The sequence below is a fragment of the Haliaeetus albicilla genome, chromosome 10 (assembly GCF_947461875.1).
Source record: "Haliaeetus albicilla chromosome 10, bHalAlb1.1, whole genome shotgun sequence".
In the NCBI taxonomy this organism is placed as follows: Eukaryota; Metazoa; Chordata; class Aves; order Accipitriformes; family Accipitridae; genus Haliaeetus; species Haliaeetus albicilla.
The window spans coordinates 19,777,098-19,800,308 of record NC_091492.1 but is presented as its reverse complement, the minus strand read 5'-3'; the positions used below and the strand labels follow the sequence as shown (position 1 = coordinate 19,800,308).

At 38.2% G+C, this 23,211-nt stretch overlaps 2 protein-coding genes across 2 annotated transcripts in view; both read right to left on the bottom strand.

Moving 5' to 3' along the window:
* Nucleotides 1–1,624: 1,624 nt before the first annotated feature.
* Nucleotides 1,625–23,211, bottom strand: part of LPCAT2 (lysophosphatidylcholine acyltransferase 2) — a 33,530-nt gene continuing 11,943 nt past the window's right edge. The window contains exons 5-14 of the mRNA XM_069793689.1: nucleotides 22,206–22,266; nucleotides 21,151–21,209; nucleotides 19,851–19,885; nucleotides 17,428–17,482; nucleotides 14,503–14,585; nucleotides 13,828–13,953; nucleotides 12,526–12,679; nucleotides 5,494–5,592; nucleotides 3,543–3,684; nucleotides 1,625–3,268 (exon numbers count right to left, since the gene is read on the bottom strand). Of these exons, the coding sequence (XP_069649790.1) occupies nucleotides 3,021–3,268; nucleotides 3,543–3,684; nucleotides 5,494–5,592; nucleotides 12,526–12,679; nucleotides 13,828–13,953; nucleotides 14,503–14,585; nucleotides 17,428–17,482; nucleotides 19,851–19,885; nucleotides 21,151–21,209; nucleotides 22,206–22,266 (1,062 nt within the window). The 3' untranslated portion in view covers nucleotides 1,625–3,020. The remainder of the gene's footprint in view (nucleotides 3,269–3,542; nucleotides 3,685–5,493; nucleotides 5,593–12,525; nucleotides 12,680–13,827; nucleotides 13,954–14,502; nucleotides 14,586–17,427; nucleotides 17,483–19,850; nucleotides 19,886–21,150; nucleotides 21,210–22,205; nucleotides 22,267–23,211) is intronic.
* Nucleotides 9,813–12,458, bottom strand: LOC104322900 (calpain small subunit 1-like). Its single transcript, XM_069793690.1, has one exon. The coding sequence runs from the start codon at nucleotides 10,969–10,971 to the stop codon at nucleotides 10,225–10,227; it is 747 nt and encodes a 248-aa protein (XP_069649791.1). The 5' UTR covers nucleotides 10,972–12,458; the 3' UTR covers nucleotides 9,813–10,224.

Genomic DNA, 23,211 nt, shown 5'->3' with positions numbered 1-23,211 from the left:
CCTTCCTTAAACAAATTGATCAGGATTTACAGTATTAATATCTTCCTCGTTCCAGGGTGAACCAGTAAGGTCCACTTTTCTAGGTGACCCGCCACTGGCTTTTATGTGTTCAGAAACAGGAGCCTAGCTTTTAAAAAATGTAAACGAGATTTATTCATAGTGTAGGTACATAGTTATCAGAAAACATGAAAAACAGCAGCCCATGGGCCTCTGTTCTTGAGAATCAGTTGTGTTTTTCTCTTGTAATAGACTTGTCCTCATCTGATTCTCACCCTTGTCCAGTTAAGATTGCTGGAGTTTCTATGTACAGTGTCTTTTTTTGGTATCTGTGAAGGATTTATCATCAAATCCATGTTACAGCATGACAGAGAAGTACTGATTAAATAAATGATATTTCCTACGGTGACATGGGACCAAATATACCTTTCTACTAGCTCTACTGTGCAGGACTCAAAATGATCCTTAAGCAGCATGTAGACTTAAGAACTCGCACCTCTGGAAGTCACAGGCAGAAAGGTGTCATCCCTCAATGCCTGATTGAGAACCATTTTCTGTTTAATATTTTTAACCTTCTCCTTCTGTTTAGTTCCTGCCCTGCCACTTAATGTAATGCCCGTTTATTGCAGACTGCTTTTAGTTTGGTCCTTTTAAAAGCTCCCTGAAGCACAATGATGCCTAGAAATTAATGTATTCCCTTCCTGCACATCAAGCAGATGTGTGTATATTGAGTTAGTGTCTTTAACGTTTAGCTGATTCCTTTTCAGAGCATAGTTGAATCACTGCTACATACCAAACGCATTTATGGCCTTTCCTCCTTAAACTAGCCAGATATGTAGATTTATATACACAATATTTTTAGCTTAATTGCAAAGAGCTTGTGTGACTTGAAGGTTTTTATGAAATCACTAGTCCTAAATATGCTATGCTATTGAGCACAATAGTGTTCCAGTTGTCGAATGTGTCTGGATTCAACAGGAACATACATAAGGCACCCTTGGCCTTCCAAGACCTTGAAGTGGCTGTCTTTGTCATCTTTGCCCACCCATCTTTTTCTTACTGGTTGGAATAGAAGTCGTCTTTGAAAAGATTACTGCTGGTTGAAAAGCTGAGGACTTCGGTTAACATGCTAGGTAGAAGCATCCTTGCCAAGAAATGAACATGTATTCCAGCTAACTGTACAGCCAGGTTAGGGTAACTCCTGCTTCTCCTTCTCTAAAGTGAAAGAAAATCCTCTCCTAATGTTTATATTACACAAAGCCATGACTGTTACTTCTCAGCTGTGGTTGAGGTCACTCATTTACCTGTAAATGGTGATGCCTTATTTTCCATCAGAAAATGGTAGTATCACTCCACATATCTGCAAATCTTCTTCGTATCATATCCCATCTTGCTGAGGCAGTCGACAGAAGTAACTCTTTGGGAGAGCATCGGTCCTGTCCTACTTTTCTAGCCTTACCATGAATAAAAGTGCCATCACACTCAGAACTAAAAATGCCAACTTCAGGTTGCATTGTGTTTATCAAGGTAAAACATCATAAGGATGATTTCCTGGAAGTCCCACCAGCCCCTTAAGGTAGACAGAGTACCCTTCCCACTGTACTAAAGACTTAGCTGTTCAAGTGAAGTCTTTTAAAAATATAGATTTATTTTAAGCACATGAAACATCAGGATAGGCACAATTATTAACACAGAAAGATTAAATATGGCAATAAGCTTGCAGCCAGACAGTGCAAGCAGTAACTTCAGAGGCAGAGGTTACCATTTCACATATGAACACCTGCTGAAAATTGGTTATTTTTGGTACTAGACATTCTAGGCTTTGCTCATCTCAGTTTTAATTTGAAAATACCCTGTCACTCCACCCCTTCCAAGTTTTTATTTAGAAGTATTTGCATAAATACCTATATATTTTAAATATTGCATAAAGTGCATTCAGATGAAGGATGGAAAAAGGTGAAGGCCCAATTTCCAGTGCACTAGAGGGGACTGAGGCAAAACATACTCAAACCATTGACTAGAAAGAGCTTGGTTTTGAATTAAACCCTAAGAACACATTGAGTAATGGCACAGTAATGCAAACATCGTTTCTAGGAGACAACTTTAGAGGAGATACTAACTACTAGAACTATGGCTTGACAGCGTATTTGCCTTTTAAGTTTTGCAGAGCAAGGTCACATTCCTCTGTTGATAATTACTAGAATAAAAATATGCTGAAGTTTGAAATGTTCCTCCTAATGTGATCCTGAACAGTTGTTACTGTAAACAACATTCTATTTATTTTGAAATAGTCCATTAATTCTTGGGTCTTATTGTCTGCATTTTCCTGTAGACTGTGAGCTGCTATCTTGGAATTCCAATTAGTTTTTTGTTGTTAGAAGTGCAGCCATTTCCATCTTTAACTAGCCTTTAAGCCTAAAGCTGTTTCTGTTAACATCAGTGAATCAGCATGTCTTGTTCAGAAGCTTAGGCTTTATAGTTCACAAGTAGTTAAGGAAATCTAAGGACAGCTGAAAGAAAACACCAGCTTCAACTCTGAGCTTCTTGTAACTCATTTGTGTCTCTCAGAAACTTGAGAAAGGCTAAGGGATACTGCAAACTAAAACACTCTGGCATCATTTTTTCCCCTTAAGACATGTTGGGGATGTAGAGGAATTGAGCAGCACCAAAAATTCCACTTGTTTTTACGCAAGTGGACGCCTCAGTCTCCATTCTGAGAGGTCACTGCAGTGCTGGAGCCTCTTGCCTCTCTTAGCACATCTGTTACTTTTGTGGAAGCATAAACTTGGAAGACAGTGAACAACATTCCCAGTATTGTGATACTGACATCAAGGATAGAATAGTTACAGTGGTTTTTCCCTTAGACTCAAACAGGAATAACTCCTCCTGATATGAAAGTAAAAAAAAGAAACTTTTTTTTTTTAAAAATTGTAACTTCCATCTCTATTTTATATCAATTGTGCTCATGAATAGCTAGGGAAAAAAATCCTGTAGAATTCAAGAGCTGAATTCTTTAACTCTTCTCAGTCATCCTTTTTGTCAGAGGTACTTGAGTTACACTCTTCATTGCCTTCAGGACAGACTTTATTTCTTGCAACTGGTGTTGTTTCTGAGACTGGAACTGTACTCTTTCTAACTGGACTGTGTTTGACTTCAGGTGACTCAGTGTCATCCTCCTCCAACATATCTAACTGGTATCTCTGTAGCTCTAGGTATGTAGTAAACAACTTGGCATATTCTGGATGCTTGAGTGCAAAGTCCTTGAACTCCTCTGAAAAATACAAAAAACACGGATACGATAGTGCAGCAAGAGAATCAAAGAAAATTTCAGTGCCTGCTCCTTTTACTGAAGCTGATTGCTAGTTAACTTTCCTCTGAAGCATGTCAGGCATACCACACAAAGTATCTAGGTCTGTGCTTCAACAGTTTACCCCAGAAACAGGGTATGAGAACCATCAGATAATTTCAGGGAGGAAAAAGGTAGGGAACTCCTACTGTCAATATGACTATCAGAGTGCTCTTTGTTACAAAAGGATGTAACTTACCATAGGACAGCTTCCCGGTTTCATCTGCATCTATTTCTTTAAAGAGCATAGAAACATCAAGGTCAGGCACCCCCAGAGCTGACTGAATGATACAAGCAAACTCATCTTCCCTTATAGTGCCATCCTCATCCATGTCAAAGAGCTGGAAAAGACATCAAATGTAGAAATACTTTAGCATCAGTTTGCCTATGAACCTTCTGTGCACATTATCCACCCATATTAGGTTTCTCGTATTCAAGAGATGATCTGCAAACAGTGCCTGGGATTTGAAGAGACTGGTTGCATCTCAGCTACTTTCTCTTGCAAAAGATTTTATGTATTGTCTCTAGAATAAGACTAAGCAGACACTTAGCAAAGCGATGTACATGCTATAGCTGGGATTAGAATATTCTCTAATAGGAAAAGTATGTAGCAAACCTGCAACAACAAACCAGCCTCACAGCATTAGTTCAGTAATAAAACCCATACAAAACTGATAAAAACAAAACATAAACAAAGGTTTATGTTAATTATCACTGTGAGCTATGCTAAGGGTCTACTGGATTCAGCTGCTCTATACTGGAACATCTTAGGTTTTAGTCTTCATTTTCATTAAGTTATGGCACATCTGCCATCAAATTAAACTAGTTTATGCTCTGACACAAAAGTACCTAAATTTTAGTATATGTGATCTGTCACCCACTAAGGAATTATTGTAATTAACAAGGAATTTTGGTGACTGGAATGTAGGCAGTAGATGTACACTGATTATCCCATCCTTCCCAGCACAGTGACAGTAAGCACCTGCTATGAAGCAACCCCTTGAGAAATAAAAGGGATGGATGGCTGTAATTCTTAAGGACTTGCTACAGGCAAACTTTCCCATTGCCAGGGAAAGTACATTTAGTGGTAGAGAAAACAGGTAGCAAAAGGAAACCCATAGTTCCATTTCAGACTGAAACAGGCTTTTACCAGCTGAACCAGTCATTTCCCGCTGAAACTGGGAATTAAATGACTAATTTCATAATCAGCGCAACTGTTAAGATACTGAAGAGTAGAATCTAGAAAACAAAACAATAAAACAGCAACAAGAGCTGCTAGGCTTGCTTCTTCATAGGAATCTGTAGTGATAAAACATCCCTGAAAAAGCACAAATCACTTTGAACAGTTGTAGTCCTTATCTGTAAAGCAGCCAGTGGATATAATGGATTGCCATAAAAATTCTGGTACCTCTTGAGTACGTACGCATCAGTACTAAAAAGTATCCAGTTTAAGAGGAACATGATCCATATCTCAATATATTGTTCAATATGGTTCATAAGAACAGATCAGTGTGTAAAATAATGAATCTGTGTCAAAAATCTACTAAGAAAGAAGTCACTCGACCATTTTCCTATTCAGGGATTCACAACCTGGGCATCCCTGGGTCACATATTGCCTGCTTGTACCTAAGACCTGAAAGGAGCTACTGCTCCTTGGCTGCTTGTACTATCAGGACACTATAGTACAAGCCAATAGATCATCTTAGATGTAGCCCAATTTTGGATGTCCCAGTCCTGAATAGCCCCTCTTGATTTTTTTTCTCCCTTCTTTGCTAACAGCAGTGATTCTACTGAGTGCTTGACCCGCAAGAGGATATTGCTCCATCTGTTGTCTACTCGTAACATTGAAGGATCACAGCAGAAAAAACCTCAGGCAAAAAAACTGCAAGTGCTGCTGAATCATTTTTGGAGTTAGCCTGCCAGGTTACATACTCATTAGTGCCTTCACATGGCTTTTAAAACCCTTTTCTATGAAGCTGAAGCCTGCAATTCTCCCCCTCCCCTTCACATTCTTAAATGTCAATTGGTTTAAGAGTATTACTCACATTTGCATAACAGATTGAAGCTATAAACTTATGATTTGAAAGCTAACAGATTTGCAGTCAGTCTTGATTTGTCACGTTTGTAGATTTACACTAAATTGAACTTACCTTAAATGCCATCCGAATAGTCTCTTCTGTGTTGGCTGGGTTACAAAGAATAGACAAGCCGATTACATATTCTCTGAAGTCGATGGTGCCATCTCCATTCTGTAACCAAAATATGCATGGCAGTAGTTATATAGTTAATATTGCAAATCACTTTAAAAGCTGTTGTGTAAATCAGCTATACAACATGCACTAAGACAGTTTACAACACTAGAGGTGTTTGTTCTTCCTGGAAAAAATACTAACAGCTGGCTAAATATATGTAATACTAGGGCTGAAGTAGCTACATATTTTCAATAGCTGGAAGCTGGGTATCAATTTCTATCTTAAAAACACCCAAACAAAAAAAGATTTAAAATGACTTAAAAGTTTTTCTTTAGTACATGACCCTCTAAAAGCCTCTAACAAGAATTGGAATAGGTGTGTTTAAGGTAACTGTAACAGTTCACGTACCCCTGGAAATTCCTAAAGTTCAGAGACCAATGCAACATCCTAGAATAAACAGGCCAATGATGTGAGGCTGTTGCCTAGAGTTAATTCTTCCTAAGAACCTTCAGCAATAAAATACATGTCAGCAAAAGTACAGCCTGATGATGCAGTAAATCTACGTGGTCTATCTTAAGCCCTTCCTTGAAGCAAATGCATTGCCCTACATGCTATTTTGAAGCCAATACACTGTCCTACCTTTTAAGCCAGGAATGCAATGAATTCATTGTAACAGCCTCTCTGGTAATTCCAGTTTTGATGTGAACGAACATTTATTTCAATGTGTTAACTACAAAGCTACATCAGCAAAACATTTGAAGCTTCCTTTGATGGGATTCATGATTAATTCTGTTTAAGCTGATTATATCTGCAGATAGTTAAAATGGCAGATGCCTGTTGAAATATATGCTTAAGTCAATAGTGTTACTGTGACCACACGGCAAGTTTCTTGAGGGTTTTAGGAAACACCCTGTCTGGGGAAAAGCCATATAAGTGTTTGGTGATGGGCCACAGAGTAGTTAATGAAAGCATAGTAGAGATGACTGGTAGCTCATAGTTTGGAACATACACAATAAGGGCATTCATCAAAAACATTTTAAAAGCAAACAAAAGTGTAAAGTGGAGTTCCCTTTGTGGATAATGTGTTGTACATTTCAAGAAGAATGAGATTTTTTAAAAAGTGGACTCCCTAAGTCTGAGAACAGCACAAAACTTTTTCAGCCAAGCAAGAGAGGGGTGGTCTCCTGGGTAAATCTAGTGAACAGCCAGATCTAGATTCTATTTCTGGCTCTCCTACCAACTTCTAATGCCCACTTGAGCATACCAACCGCAACCTTTCTGTTCTTGGTTTTTTGCTGCTGAATAGTGGAATATGGAGCTTGCCAGTGGAGAAATGCTAAGGCTGCTCTGCAGAGCGCTTTGAAAATCTTAGGTTCTATGAAATAGGGATTTCTGTTACTGAATTCAAGTTTTAAGATGGTTCTTGATTAACAAAATATGTATAATAATGTGTTCAGCACTAACTTTTCTTTATCAAACTATATATTTGACAGGATTTTAAACTGCTAAGATACAATTTTATTTAGCCTTCAAAACCAATTCAGGACTGTTTTGCACAGACAACTGTTATTTTCTTTATATTGATGGTCTAACCAATCTTTTTTGAAGACATGCAACCTTTTAACATCTTGTTCTTTAAAATCCTGTGAATTTTCGGGAAAGTTTTTAGCAAAGATATGAAGAGCCTTTAAGTTACTTTCATGTGTGTCTAAGGGATATAACTTTTGACAGTTTTTAATCATTATAAAAGGACAACTTTCTCTCAGAAGTGCTGTTTTATTTACAAATCTGTGCTCTCGTATTGCAGCGTTTGACTTTAAATATTTTGGCTACATCATAGTTCTCATAATAGAAATAATAGATACAACTTTAAAATGTATCATTATAAACCTAAACTCTTAAAACAACTGAAGCAAGAGTGTAGACAATCATTGTTCAAATTCCATGGAGTATTATTTTTGGACAGCTTTATAGACTGTATTCTTAGCAAAGGATTGTTTGATGCGATTAGAGTATTTTTTTAAATTTATTTTTAAAGTTAAGAGTATGTATCACAGGAAAAGAATTGGAAAGTAAACTTTAAATAAAACAGTCTCATTAAAAAACAGCTTCTTAAATAAGTTAACACAGCTGTGGCTGCACATGGAAAAATGACAAGAGCTAATAAGGGTCATAATACTTTCATTAAAGTGCTAAAACCCAGTATCAAAACTGAGCGCAATCTGATACGCAGGACTCCAGCCATTTGAGTGGGAAATAAAGTTACTATACTTGCAAGTTCATGTTGTGACTAGCTCTGCTAAACCCTAGGATGCTGGCTAACTTCCAAATGCTCTGGCATTTTGGTTAAGGAGAAGTGATGGGGTTGTTGCCTGGAAAAATAGATGGAAGTTAAACTGAAAATGCAGGAAAACCTTTAGTGCTTGTGTAGCACTGCTGCAAGCAAGCACTTGCAGTAGTCTTTCTACACATACCTAGCTGTGTTTGCAGCCAAGAATATTTTAAGGAAGCAACATGTGAGCTGAGCTCCAATTCTCTCAGTAGCAAAGCAGAACATCAATATTTAGATATTTGTATTTATGTTACATAAAATAATCAAAACAGTGTAACCTCAACAGCCCTTGTTTTCTTCAAGGACACTAGTCTTCTGCTACTATTTCCACTATAGCATGCTATGGTAACTAGGGTTTTGTTGTTTTTTTATATAATACAGTAAATCTTACACTTTGGGAAACTATAAAGTTTGCATTCTCATAAGCAGTCTCCATTTAGAATTGCACAAGCACTGCAAGACAGATGCAGTCAATAAAGTTTGAAGTACTACTGCCTCAAAACTTTTTTCTCACTATGTAAGGCAATGGGAAAATCAAGTTTGTATGTGTGTGCTAGTCATTCACGTTTAGCTCAGTAAACCCTGAGTCACTTATGGGGCTACCACAGAGAAGCTACAACTGGACCTTTTGGGGAGGAACTGCAGATGCGCCTCTCATGTTCATATCCAGGCTCATCATTTAAGAGGCTATTGCTGTAACTCCAAAATTTCCACCGCCTGTTGCTACATGCAAGTTCTAACTAGTCAGAAAGGGAAATTCTGAAACAAACCTGGTAGGATGGTGCACACCTGGAGATACCACACTTTCCCTCATGCTCACTTTTCTATTACTCAGAGCCCAAATGCCACTGTGGATAACTGTGTGCTTTTCCACTGAATAACTGGGAAGGGGGCGAATGCCATTAGGAAGGAACTGACCTCTTTCATCACAGTCTGGGCCAATACGAATGTTTTTACTGTTTGTGTCACCCAGCTTAGTATTAAACAAAGTGCAGGAGGAAAAAAGTCTGGGCAAAAGTTGTAAGTTACTTTTTCCTAAGTTGCAAGTAAAAGGCTTCTGCAAGTATAGCAGGGAAGAGATTTCATCAGTTTGGAAAGTACTATTTGCCAAGTGTAACTGCAGGATTCAGAAATCAAAGCTATGGAAATTTAGAAACAAAACCAAACCACAGTACTCCATTAGCATTCAGATGCCCTGCAGGTATTGTGAGGTGTTTCTCAATTAGTCACTGATGTCTCCCTGGGGAGGGGCAGGGGCATGTGCACTCTTACATCTGGAGACTGCATGTAGTGCACAGGCTGTGCTACTCAACTCATCTTTCGCATTCCAGTCAGCTAGCACACACCCTAGACAATTTTCTTTTAAAGCAGCAGAGCCCTGCTGAGAAATCTGCCTTGTTACATTGCAGTGCAAGAGCTGTTTTCATCAACTATGTAATCCTTAATTCCAAGAAATGTACCTTTGACAGTTCATTTCATTCCTTGTTCTTTTACTCAAAAGTTGACATCTTAGACAGAACTGCATAACTAGCTTGAGTGGGACACTGCACCCTGATAAAATTTAACTCAGATAGCCAGAGGTTGATTTTGGCTGTCTGTCTGCTATGTGACTGCATTATTACAGCAAGCTTCTCTAAATATAAATGTAGTATTTTAAGTTGTTTTCATTATAACTATAATAAGGCTTGAAGGAAAGAGAGAAAAGACTAGTTAATACAATTGTACAAAGGAGAAAAAAGTTGTAAAAGTAGCCTTATATAAGTCTTCAATTTTGTCCTGGCCAGCAGGTAGAACTGACAATACCACTCAGGTTTTGCTTCAGCAGACAAGCGTGAAAAAGCAGAAGTAGGAAGGAAATTAAATATGATTATATAAATTCATTGATCATTATAGTTATTGCAACCCTCATGTTTTTCCCCTTGTTAGAAATAACTGCACAACACTCTTTACTAGCAATTGCCTTCAGGCAAACAGCTTTATTCCAGCTTAGCGAATGCTGACAAATCAAAACAGTAACATCAACGCCAAACTTACGAGCTTTTTATATAATATACCCCTATACAAGCCACTTTATGTGAATAACTAAGCTTTGATCCTTCAACATATTCCCTCATTTCAGAGTCTAGAGATAGTTCTCCGAGACAGACTTATGCAGCTGTCCAACTGACAACTTACACAAACCCTTCAGAAAAGCAGACTAATGCATGCACAAGAGGAATCACAATACTTTTAAGCTGAGCTATCTGCCGCTAGCTACATCTGCCTTAGAACAAGGAAAAGACTACAGTTCTATAGCACAGGATTGTAGTCTTCCACGTATATCTTCCAGACGAACCTTATTCTTCTCTGCTATACCTTCATGAATACATGGTCAGCTGCAGCCAGTCTTCAATGGTCATTTTGATCTGTCCGCTTCCATCTCGGTCCAAGGACTTGAAGGCCCGGAACATGCTGTCTAGTCGTACCAAGCAGCTAATGAAGTTGTTGAAATCCATGCTACCGTCCTCATCGGCATATCTGCGCACGATTACCTGGCAGAGTTGTTCGTTCAGGTGGAACCCTGCAGCCTTCAAGGCATCTGGCAGCTGAGCTCTCCCAACAGTGCCTGACTGATAAGTATCATACTGCTTGTATACACACTGCCATTTCTTGATGTTGTTCCACAGATACTTAAACTCTTCAAAGCCCAGTTTGCCATTTGTATCACTGTCCATGACGGCTACCATGCTACGGCATGTGTCTAAGCTGAAGCCATCTGTCTTCAAGTCTTGATGTCTGGAAACAACCTTGTTCAGGATGTCCCTTAGCTCAGTGGCACACACTTCCATATCATCTCCAGCCAGCTGGACAAAAAGGCGACGAAACTGCCTGATCTCCTCACTCTCATAAGCTTCCACATTCGTAAAATGATGGTGAGGAGGTGGAGGTGGCTCTGGATTATACTGAGCTGCTGCTTCACTTATAAGATTGACAAGACCTCCGACAAGTCCTCCAAGATTCCCTCTGTGTCCACCTCCTGTTAGGAGACCTCCAAGGCCACGTGCAAGGCTCCCTCCACGACCACTACCACTTCCTCCACTCAGCAAAGCTTTAGCGAGGAACATGGCGAAGATTTTTTGAAAGTTGTTGTTCCTCAGAGATCCAGTGCTTCTGTAACTCTCCCAAGCCGTATTGTGTCTGAGCTGGGCGTGGGCAAAATGCAGCTTATCTGCGTGCTTAGACTTCCCTGTCTCTGTGCATGTCTGCAGCTGCCAGAGTTATCTCAGGTCTCAGTAGCTTCTGCCAATTTTTGATACGCCTCTATTTTTTTCTTCTTTGTATAGTTAGCTTTATGTGATTTGAGGAATCTTTTTAGAAAAAAAAAAAAACAATGAGGCTGCCACAGAGCAGAAGTCTCAAAATACCTGTGCTCATAACTGAAGCAATTTGAAAAAAGCCCTGCCACATTAGTGTGTCTGTTTCTCAGTTTAAGCTGATCTCCTTAAAGATGAATGCAGCAAAAGCTTACTAGAGTCTTGTCTGTTCTTGCAATCTTTTATGCCTTCAACTTTTTAGTGAATTGAGCATTACATTGCTAATTCTAGTCACTGATACTATTGTGCCAGACAGGGAAAGTGAAAGGAGTCTTGGTTGCCCTTAATTATTTTGGTTGCCACACCATATTTCTATTGTATGTACTGTGCCTCAGGACTCAGACTACATGTTCATAGGAGCCAATGGTCTAAGATGGGGAGGCAAGAATGAAGAAAGGATGAGTACCTAGCTCTGCTACAGCTTCAATGCATTCAGCAATTAAGGAAATACATTTGATTCTTCTCTATTTTAGAGCTTGTAAAACCTTTTTATCTGGAAAAATCCTGAAACAGTTTTAATCGGCATATACAATGCAATGACCTCCCAAGGACAGGTGTACCGTTGAAGCTAACTTGATCAGGAAGAGTGATGCTGAGTTGGGAGAGCTCCTATGATCAGAAACAAACTCCAGTTCATACGCACTTGCAGTACAACATGCTGCTTGCACTGTAGCACATATTGGATGCCTAGAAGTAAGATGAATTCTATGCTATGCTTAGTCACTGATGCTTCTGGTATAGTCAGAGGGGCGCATCCACAGAGCAATTTTTCTCATCTTCAGAGAGAAGCAGAAAATGGGAGAGATCACCACTGACTATGGGGGAAAGCCTAAATGATCAGATTAACGCATAGCCTCCTTTATGGCGGGATATAGGCAAGAGGAGTCCTTGTAATGTCTCATAGCACCCTTCACAAACACAGCAGGAACATACACTCTAGTCACCTTCAATCTGCCTTACATTATCTGCTTACAACTATATCAGTTAATTAAGCTGTCAGAGTGTACATAAGCTCAAAATCTGGGGTAGGCAAAAGGAAATATTCAGCCATTACCAGCATGAAGATTATCATCTGATGGTGGTGCAGCAACTTGGTCCAAGAGATGGCTGTCTTCTCACAAGCTACAAACTGACCAACCTTTTTCCATCGAAACTTAAGAAGGAAACTATAAGAGTCACTTATCTTTCCTACAGGAATTGCTAACGAAGAAGCATTTACTAAGCTGGACACAATGAATTAAATATCCTTTAGGGATGTGATTTTTAACAAAACATTGTCAACAAGTCAGTTAACCAACTACTCACCCTGTCAAAGAGTAGAAACAGCTCTTTGAGGACATCTGAAATCGGAAGCTTCAAGTACTCTGCAAACTCCTCAATTCCAATTCTTCCCCCTTTGGAAGCACTTGCAATAGCAGCAAAGGTATCCAACTGCTCTCTGACATGATTCCATTTTAGGCTATGCAAACATGAGGGAGAGGAGATATTTCTATGCAGCAGATCTTGGACAGATGGGAATTTCAGTAGGAGTTATTACAGTGTTAAAAGATAAGTAATAGCCAAACAGAGCATGTGTGTACAGCATTAGAAATGCTGTTACTTCCAGCCTGATATTTTATACGAAATCAGCAATTAAGGATGGCTCCCCCTGGTTATTAATATTAAAAGCAGGCAGTTCTATGCTTGGATATATCAGACTTCCTTAGAGTAACTTCCTAAACCTAGAATCATCTGTCCAGTTACTAGGCTAGTCTAGCAGAGAGCTTTTCATTACCATAAATTCAGGTGCAGCATTATTTTGCTGCATCATGCTCTAGGGAGAATATTTCCTTAACAGAAGGGAATAGATCTCAGCTCGATTAGCTAACTCTCTACCCAAATGCTAGTATCACTACAACCTGAGAAGTATCTTATCTCTCTGCAGAAATACACCACTGCACCACAGTAAGAATAATTAGGATTACCAGGTAACTATTGAAGATTGTTCCAGACAGAGTTCTATAAATGGATATACAGCACATATGTACTAAGTCAAGATTTACTGTGCACGTACTTCAGATGTGACGACAGCCATGCCAAGTTATTTGATGGAGTTACTGTATGATTAAGTGGTTCAGTCGTCAAATTCTACTGTATCCACACAGAAGAAGTTGACACCACTAGCAAAACATGGCTGCACAGTACAACTATGAACAGTAAGCCACTGGCTGAAGTCTCAGGCTGGAAAGAAGGTTTATTACTTCCTACCACACACTGCCTGTGCATCTCCACAAAAGCAATTTAAATTGGGCACCAAGACTACCATCAAGTGCCTAAAATAGGTACTGCTCTACCTTCCTCACCTTTTGGTGAGATAAATCCATAGAAGGTGAGAAAAATGCATTTTCCCTCTTGTAACACTGCCCACAAAAATTACTCAGGATTGGTTCTTACTGGGATTTTCCTCATCTCTGATTTCCATATAGTTTACGTATGTAAGCTGTATACATAAGTACACTGTATTACACATGGCCAAGTCAGTTGTCAGGTAATTTATCCTTTTGTCGATGGCCATCAACACCTGCAGCACTGCAGTAATTATGCTACCAACAGCTAAACTTCCCTTACTTGAGTTTCTTGCTAATTTTGGTGAATTCCACCAGCCCAGCTTCCATAGGTAGAGTCAGCTGTCCTGCTGAAATCATCAGTCTGCAGTCTTCAAAAGTGTGGTCAGTGACTGGCACATTCAAAGCACTGAAACAAAATTAAGGAAAAAGAAAAATCAGTTTCTTATATTAAAATTACTTTTAGTTGACTGTTTCCCTTCTCTGTCTCAGTTTGGCTTTAATGCTAATGTACAAAACAAATGATAATTCATTCTTGCACTGCTCCAAGTAGGATAAAGCAATATGTGCCATTCTGTTAAACTGTGAAACCATACTGTGAAACTACATTATGGCAGCGTCATGATGTCTTAAGATTTACAGTCTTGTAAATGTAGCCTAGTAACACTGGAGAACAAACCACCCACTTATTCTTGCCAAGCAAATAAGGGAACAATTTATTCCAACTTTCCATGAATTGAACATACTATGTTCCAATGTAAGACAACCTTCTTTATGCTCCATATAAAAACAATCAGGGTGGTTTAGTATAGGAATTTGACACCTCTTAGTGAAAATCTAGAGCAATTCCTATATATAGCACCTGGGACTTGACTAAATTCTACTTTAGGGCTAGGATGTATATGGAATTGCTGGATATAAAAGTTCTCAAAGATTTTATTCATGACTGAGTACATACGTTGCCATAGTTTGTCGGACTCTGTTGGCAAAAAGAATGGGATCATTCTTTTCTTCCTCAGTAGGGACATGAACAGGCAGAAACTGAAAGAGATAAGTTATCCAATCAATTCAATAGTCGCCACTTTATTAGCAACATGAACAATTTCTTGTTACTGTTTGGAATGGGGGAAAAACAGGAGAAAAATAATAATTAGCCATGCAATGAAGGAACTGGACACTAGAGGTCTCAACCGCCTTAGAAACCACTCTGGCTCTTCTGCACTAGCCACACAAACTAGATTTAGTCCAAAACTACTTCTTAAAGGTTGGTAGAAGCTGCTTCCATATGAAAAATCAAACCCCCGAAGAAGGAGAGTATAATAAATGAATACTTAATTAGAAAATTAAATGCTACATTAGTAAGAATGTGAGTCTGAAATACTGTACATTCCTTTTCAAAGATCCTTTTTAAGTGATGATATATATTGGAATAGTGTATGTAAGATTTTTAATGTTTTTAAGTACACCCTGCAATCCCACCTCGTACCTGTTAGTTGTATCTGTCAGCATGTGACTGATAAGTTTCCTGTAAGTTTTTCCTCCATGATAAAAAATGTTAAGGAATCTTAGTTCTGAATTGTTAAGTAGAGCACTAACTGGATACAAATACTGTAAAATTTTGGAACTCCAAGCAGAGAGTAAAAAACCCCAACAAATCAACTGCCTCTCCTCCCAAACCTAGAAAACACCCCAGATATCTAAATGGCAATACATTTACTGTTGAGGATTCATTCAATGTTAATATGTAAGAAGTTGAAGTAGCATTACACTAAAAATGTACTATAGATGAATTATTATCTAACATGGCATGAATGAGCATCTGTTTGTTTGCAAAGTAGTGTGTGTGGAGGAGTATTTTGTTCTTTCTACTTCAGTCTACAGTGTTTGCTTGCAGCTCTGTTTACCATGCCTTTTCTCAGTTATGTTTATCATTTATCTGAGTTCTGCTACTCCTCACCCTGCAATCTTGCCCTTAAATCCTGGAATACAGCAATTCTAGGGTAAGTATAAGGTGTTGCTCATGGTTCATTGGAAGACACAGTGGCTAATTATGTGTCAATATGTTTCTTCAGTTACATTGCAGTTGCTGGTGATGCACTAATATAGCGGTAACTGTCCCATATAAATGCAGTCCATCCTGAACAGCCTTTTTATGTTTGTTTTTAAGGAATGCTGCCTCTATGATTTTTATGATTAAAACAAGTAAGTTTATGGAATAGGTTACCTGTCAAATAGCCATAACAATTTTCTGTTTATAGCTAAAAGTTTTCTCCCCTGTAAGGACAGCAGGGATCTAGCTGTTTACATGAAGGTTTGAGATTCCATTCTTTCTGTAAGCAGTTGCCAGCTCTGTTCAACATCTGAAATACATCCCTGCTTATTACAACTCCCCTTCAGAAGTCACCTAACTCTTAAATCAAGGAAGTGCAGGCACATTGTACAGACACAGAAAACTGTGTCATCACTGGTTGAGATGAAGTCATAACTCTGAGAAGTTTATCTATGCAAACATGGGTCATGGTCTTGAAAGCAGTCATTACATCGTTTGAGGCTAAGGTCTTGCTCAGACAGCAACCTAAATCTCTGGCAGATTAAACAACACCTCCATCCCCTTCAAAAAACCTACAATTATTCAGAAAACCAGTTTGCCAGAAACCACAGCTGGGGATGAAGAATTTGGTTTCTTGGCCTCCTGAGGTGGCACGCATGCTCTCAAAGACACCCAGCTGCTTACCTGATGAAGACTAGTAAGTATACCTTCCCTGTCAAATTGCAGTCTTTCCAAGAAAAATTCTTCACAGCTCTTCCAGTAGCAAAAATACTTCTCTGATCTACTTTTGACCTAGTCTCTCTTCATACAGAATTTGCCAAATGCTGTATCTTTTGCAGCCCTAAAACTCACTGCCAGGTTCACTGTTTCATCTTCAATATCTACAGTTTTTTAGAATATGACTAGACATGCATGCACATACTCCCTTGGACTACAGGAGTACATCACTGTTCATGTGCAGTTAGTAGAGGCAGTGCAAGACTCATGCGAGTGGAGAGGCTACCTGCTTACAGTATGGGACAGCAACAGAAATGTCTGCTCTTAAAAGAAGTAGTCTGATTCCCTCCTTCCCCAGTTAAATCTGCCCCTTCTCTTTTTAAAATGGAATATCTTTTGCCTTGATGCTAAGAAATTAGTTCTGCTTTGAGGACACATGCTGCTGTGAAAGCTGCATATTTTTTCATGTTTCAGTTTCATCTTTTGGAACATGAAATTTATTTTCTAACAGGCAAGTTTGAGTTCTGTTCTGAAGTAGGGGAAAATAAACATTCTACTGGAAGGGCTCCATTAGCTGTTTCTTGCTCCCACATAGATAAATTACATAGGTATGTGCTTCCGTACAAAATTAGGAGAATTTGCTCTTTAGTACACCTTCTATAAATGTGTCTACTGCATGTACTATACAGTAACAAGGTGCTCCCTTAAAATTAATTTCATTGTTTCGCAACAAAGACTGTATTGGTAATTGTAAGTAGTATGAAGAAAGAAAGAAGCTGTTACCTTTAACAGAACGTATTATAATTCTTAGTTTTAACATCTGTAAAATGCATGTGGTGATAATTAGCAATGATTTTACAATGCTTTAAAAATAAAGGCATTTCTGACAGCTTGCTTTTAGGAAATCATTAGATTAAGTGATACATAGATATGGACAACAAATCTAAATATATTACTCACCGTGATTCTGTTCTTGTTTCTGAGACATTTGTTTATTGTTCACTAACAGTGACTGATAATGTGAATAATTGACTGATAATATGAATAATGCATTTATATTAAAGTATAAATTCCCTGGTTGCTGAATCTTAGTACAAAAATATTTCTAATTCTTACCTCAACTTCTACTCTTGTGAAGAGCTGACACACCGTCATTATGCACAGCTCTTTTCTGCAGGCAAAGAGGAAGAGGAAGAAAAATACATTTTACTTACTGAAAAACAAAGTATTTGCACATCAGTAGATGAAACTTTTTAAAGCATTGACAAAAACACAGCCAATATTGGGTGAGGTTTTTAAGTACCTTGCAGTGAAGTTTTCTGAAGTTGCTTTCAACATTTTTTCTACAGGGCTTCTGCATATAGCTGCTTCTTGCTCACTGGGCAGGCAACTTGTTGTCTGTTGTCATGCATATTAACAATACTATACACTTCTTTGGCCAGCAAAATTTATATGTGTCTTCATCTTTAAAGAGGTGAATACATACTGGATTTTAACGCTTTAAGAGCTTTGGTTCTGAGAATTAGCTTTATCTTTTATTCTGTCATCTGCAAAAGGGGACCAGTAACTTCCTTCTGCAGAATTGAAGCAAGGATTTGTTAGTATTTGCTAGCCATTTTGCAAATCATAGCAGCGTTTCCACAAATGTGTTAATGAAGTGTCATTATGTTTGGGACCTTCAGAAAAAGTCAAAAATTTTAGTATCAACAGGGAGGGGGAGGAAGAAACTGTGAAAGAGGGTAAGCATAATCACTTCCACTTCTGACTTGTTCTTTTCACTGTGATTTTTAAGCAGAAATGCACATTTGCTCTTTACTTTAAATCAGGTAAATTATAATAGAAAACCTTCAAGCAATCTTTCTTCTGTTCTTGTTTTGGACAAAATAAAAAAAAATAAAAGGAAAAGGCAGGAGAACAGCTAAGGGATTCCTTCTACTTTCTGCAGGAATCCACTCTTAACACTCGATTTTCTAACACGTAACATTAGGTATTCCTCCCAGTAAGGCACAGAAGAAAGAAAGAAGTAGTAAGTGAAAGCAGAAACTGGGTCAGGATGTTTCTGAGGAGGAGACTGGTACTGTCCCATCCTGGCCACAATATCCAGGAAGTTTTACAAAGAGTGTGACAGTTCTGCATTTTGTGATCTGCAGGTTTGCACGGGGGATGTTCTTCTTACGGATCCAGCTGTTTTTGTTAAGAATCTCTAGATTCTACCCCTTCTCTTCTCATGATTTTGCCAAGCTGTTTCTTTCATCTTTTCATAGGTTTCAATTTGAGCCTTCATCATCCAGCCACCAGGCTTAGAGCATTTCTCAATTTTTAGTGACTGGGCAGCCTCCTTCCTTCCACAGGAATACCTCTGATATCATTTCTTTCTTCACCTATTCCTACGCCATCTGTCATAACTGAAGACATAGCTCCTTTTCAATCTTCCATCATAAATCCTTCATAGGAGAAATCTGCAGTATGCTACTGAATTTGCAATGTTTGTTACTCTCAGTATGCTGATAACTGTAACAGCAGGAATAATAATAGCAAAAAAATGCTTGGGAAACCGAGATGGACATTTTCATCTAGGTCAGCTTTCATAATGTCCATTCTACAAGTATGCCGGTGCTAGGATTAACTAATGATAGCTTAGAAGGTGCTTATGATCTGCTCCACCAGTTCAGACATGTTTCAGAATTAGTTGCCTTAAAAATTTTAGTCAGTAAATCAGTACTGCTGTACTTAGATACACTACATATTCCACATGAAAATGTGGTATATGGATTCTACAAATCCACATTTTAATGAATGTTTATAAGGTGAAAAGTATTTTCCAGACATATTTTCGGTGCACCTGTAAAGGATTTCTAATACTTTAATAAAATATTTTAGCACATTAGAAGGCCACCTGTGTTGAGAAATAAACATAGATGCACTGCCTAACTTGTTTATTGAAATATTTTTCATTATTTCAATGCCAGATACTATCTGTATCTATATCTCTATATATAGCCTATTCACTGGGATCTCAAAACAATTGCTTTTGTTGAGTCAGGCAAAAATAAAAATCTAAAGAAGAATCCTCGATGTTTGAATGGGGAAAGGTGGGGAAAATTAATACTTGTTTTGCCCATCTTCTTCAAATGAGATGGAAGAATGAATAAACAAAGGGGATAAAAGAACATTTTTTCTTGTTTGTATACCATGTAGGAAACTGTAAACAACTATGGATTTTAATGACTATTATTGTTTCCCCAAGAAAAAGAATTTAAAATACTTCTTTTGCTCTAGTGTAATGTGCAAAACATAGGAAAAAATTAAACAAAATGGTGGCAGAGCTGGAAATAATGCTTCCCCACTTGCAAACCCTTTCTCTAGCCACTCAGATATGAAATCTACTGCATGACAGCATTATCACCAAGTATTTCCCCCTCATAAAAACAGATCTAGAAGAACATGTGTCTTGGCTTAGCTGAATCTGTTTGGCAGACTGTTTAGCAATGGGGGAAAAAAATTCAATATGTAATTTTCAGTAGGATTAAGAAACTTACAATGAATAGCCCTGCCATGTCCAGGTCACAGTATCCTAAGGAGAAAAATAAAACACAGAAATGTATGACAAAACCAGATGAAAGTCAGAGAGCAGATAAGTTACAGTATAGAAGATGGTTTTATAGTCCTGTAGTGAAAATAAATAAAGGTGTCAGGGTGACTAGGATTCCTTGCCTTAAAAATTTGGAAATAAGTATGGCAGACTTTTGATAATATCAACAATTGGGAACAAAATTTATATAGTTACTTAGATATTTTAAATCATTCATTCTGATCCAAACAACAGAGGTTGGAAAAAAAAAATCTAGTAAGACTTTTTCAGAGGACTTTACCAGTTCCTTTAGAAGGGCACCCTCATAAATATGTTTGATTTAGTTTTTAAGGACATTTCTGCACAGGTAATCTGTCATGCTTTTTCTTTGGGTTTTTTTTGATATTTTTTTCCTTATTTTATGTTTATTACTACTTATATATAATTTTTACAATGTATACTTCAGATCCTTAAATCCTTTCAGTGAAATGCAATACCAGTCCCCTTTAGTTGTTCCCTTAATTTTTGAAATTGATCTGTAAAAAGATTTTACAAAGGATTCTTTGTAAATAACAACAACAACAATAACAATCACTGGTTTTTAATCTTAAAAACCATTAGAAATGAAAAGTTTGGTCTTTTCTGGATTTGTTGGATGACCGGGTAATTAAAAAGAAAGTTAACAAGTTGCTAGACTCATGTCCCAGCATTACACCTGTCAGTGAAGCAGAGCCATACGTCTGTGCCCCTATACATGGCAGAAAGTGTAAACATTTACTCCGCATAACATGGGAAAGTTGCAGGAAAAGAACCATCTGCAAAGCTGCCCTCCTGAGGCTCCTGAAGGAGGGGGTGTTGGAGGTACTGCATGGCTTAGCTTTACTTTTGTTCCAAAACTTTGCAAGCCCCTTTGCAGTAAGAGTATTTTGAGCTTAAACAAAAAAATGGTGACTAGTAGAGAAGTTGTGTGCATTTTAGACTTCAAAGTACAGGCTCTGTGGCTTTGCAGGAAGTTTCTAACTTCCGCTGCAATACTTTCCTATGCTCCCTCTTACTTTAACTATAGCTAAGAAGCCCAGCAGTAATTTTTTACAATCAGAATAGCAACTACACCATGGTGACACTGGGGAAGCCTGGCTGCTCCAATGCTAAAGGCTCAGGACAATAGATTCTTCAGTGACAAGGCAAAATATTTATCGTAGGTACTGTTTAAGTCAGGATTTTGACTTCTGTATTACTAATTAGTGATAGAAGAATGTTCTGCTTACCAGCTTGTTGGGGTATCGGAGCAACACAGGTTGTACAGGGACTCGTGGAACAAAGGCACCTGCAACCACAAATTGGAATTGATTGTTAAGACTAAGCTTAATACAGCAGTTGGGAGTTTTAAGTGATTCATGTAAGACATGGTATCTGGAAGGAGAAATTTTTAAAAATGTGAGAAGAAATGGGAAGTGTTCTTATTGTTGTAGGTTTTCTGTGTTGTTTGTTTGTTTGTTTGTTTTTATATCAGCAGCACAACCAGCAAGATGTCAGGACAGAAAAGGGTTAGTCTCCATTTCAAGGAGAAAGCTGCCTAACATTCCTAGACTGTTCAAACTCGTTTTCTGTGTATTATCTCCCCATTGACTGGCATTCATTTCAAAGGATTAGATGCTCACAAGGCTGTTGAGGATTTCCTGAACCCTTTTCTGTTCTGATTATCTTCATAAGTGATATGAATCTGAGCATGTAGTACTGTTTTTGTACCTTTGCTACCCAAGGCACTGTACAACAGTAAGAAAGGAGAGCAACGTGGCTTTAACTGAAGTGCAGCACAACAATCTAATGATCAGTGATGCTATCAAGTACCTTTCTGTGTTAAAAATAATCGCAAGGCCTGCCTTGCTAAGCACTATGCAAAGAGATTTTTTAACTTGGTTGCTAGGTCTTGCATGGCAAAATTTACAGGAATCTAAGATGGCATGACTGTAAGTTGAGCTAAAAGAACATCATAAGTAGCATGTATTTTGGTAGTTCATCTCATAATAATCACAGTCAATTCTGGATAAATAAATTAGATTAAAACTGTACCCAGAAAAAACCCCAACCAACTAACCATATACATCATAGGTATTTTGCATCCTACAAAATACCAAAAATCAGAAAAGTAAACTGACTAGTATAAAATATTGGGTTTAGCGCCACTGAAACGGTAATGATATCAGACATTACTACAGTGCTGTTGTGGATGAGGTACCTGCAGAAGTATAGGCCTTACCAGAACTACCAAATTAATATTTCACACCTTATTTTCCAACAACGATGCGACAAAACCTCTCACCTTGTTTAAATGTGATCAGGCAAGATCGGTTTGTGCAGGTGCCTTCTGGGAAAATCAGTATCTTGGATTTAAAGAGAAAGAAATACATATATACACACATTTCATAAAAAGATTATACTTCCCCATCAGTTACATAAAGGCTGACTTTTTATGCAAGCTCTGTGACATATTACACTGCATCACAAGAATATCATTACTGTTTCGAAAGGAAATGAACAAATAAGTGAAGGATGCTCACAGTAGCATTAACCTGATCCATCCTGATTTGGAAACAAATGCTTTGTAAGAGAGAATTTCAGGGGAAAGGCCTTTATCAGTTCAGAAATACGGTACAAAAGGCTTTAAGTGTTTCACTTGAAATGTTTAGTGTTGGTAATGATAGGAGAATTGTTCCTCTGCCAGCAGCTCCTTATTGAACTGCTGGGTGTATAACCATCAAGAGTCTGGGCTGACATGAAGTGCATAAGGTTCTTGAGCGTTTACTGGCACAGATGCTATCAACATGAGTGAGATGAGAAGATCACAGCTTGAGGGGTAGCAACAAAAGGCAGAGAGAGCATATGCATCTGTGATGCAGAGCTCTGAATGCATTACATATCACTACACAGCCTCTGAACCTGAATTACTCAGACACACCAAATACCCAGAAGGTTTCTGAATTAGTGTCTGAAAGATACTTCATTAGATGCACAGTGAGCTGCAATGTGACACACTGAATCCAGCCCCCTATGGAATATAAGGAGGATCTGTGTTTCTCATATCACTATAGGATCATAAGAAGCATTCCAAAAAAACCTCAGTACAAGAACTGGTCTGGGTCAAAAGAGTGTTCAAGGTATGCTCCCACTTCAGTCCAAATGAACAGGTCAAGGCTAGATGAAAGAGGGCATCATTAGGTCACACCCAAGAGACACAGGCTGTACTAAGGTGTGATAGAGACAGCTGCACATACCGATTTACAGTCAGTCCTTCACTACGCATTCTATAATCAGAAATTGTTCTGACA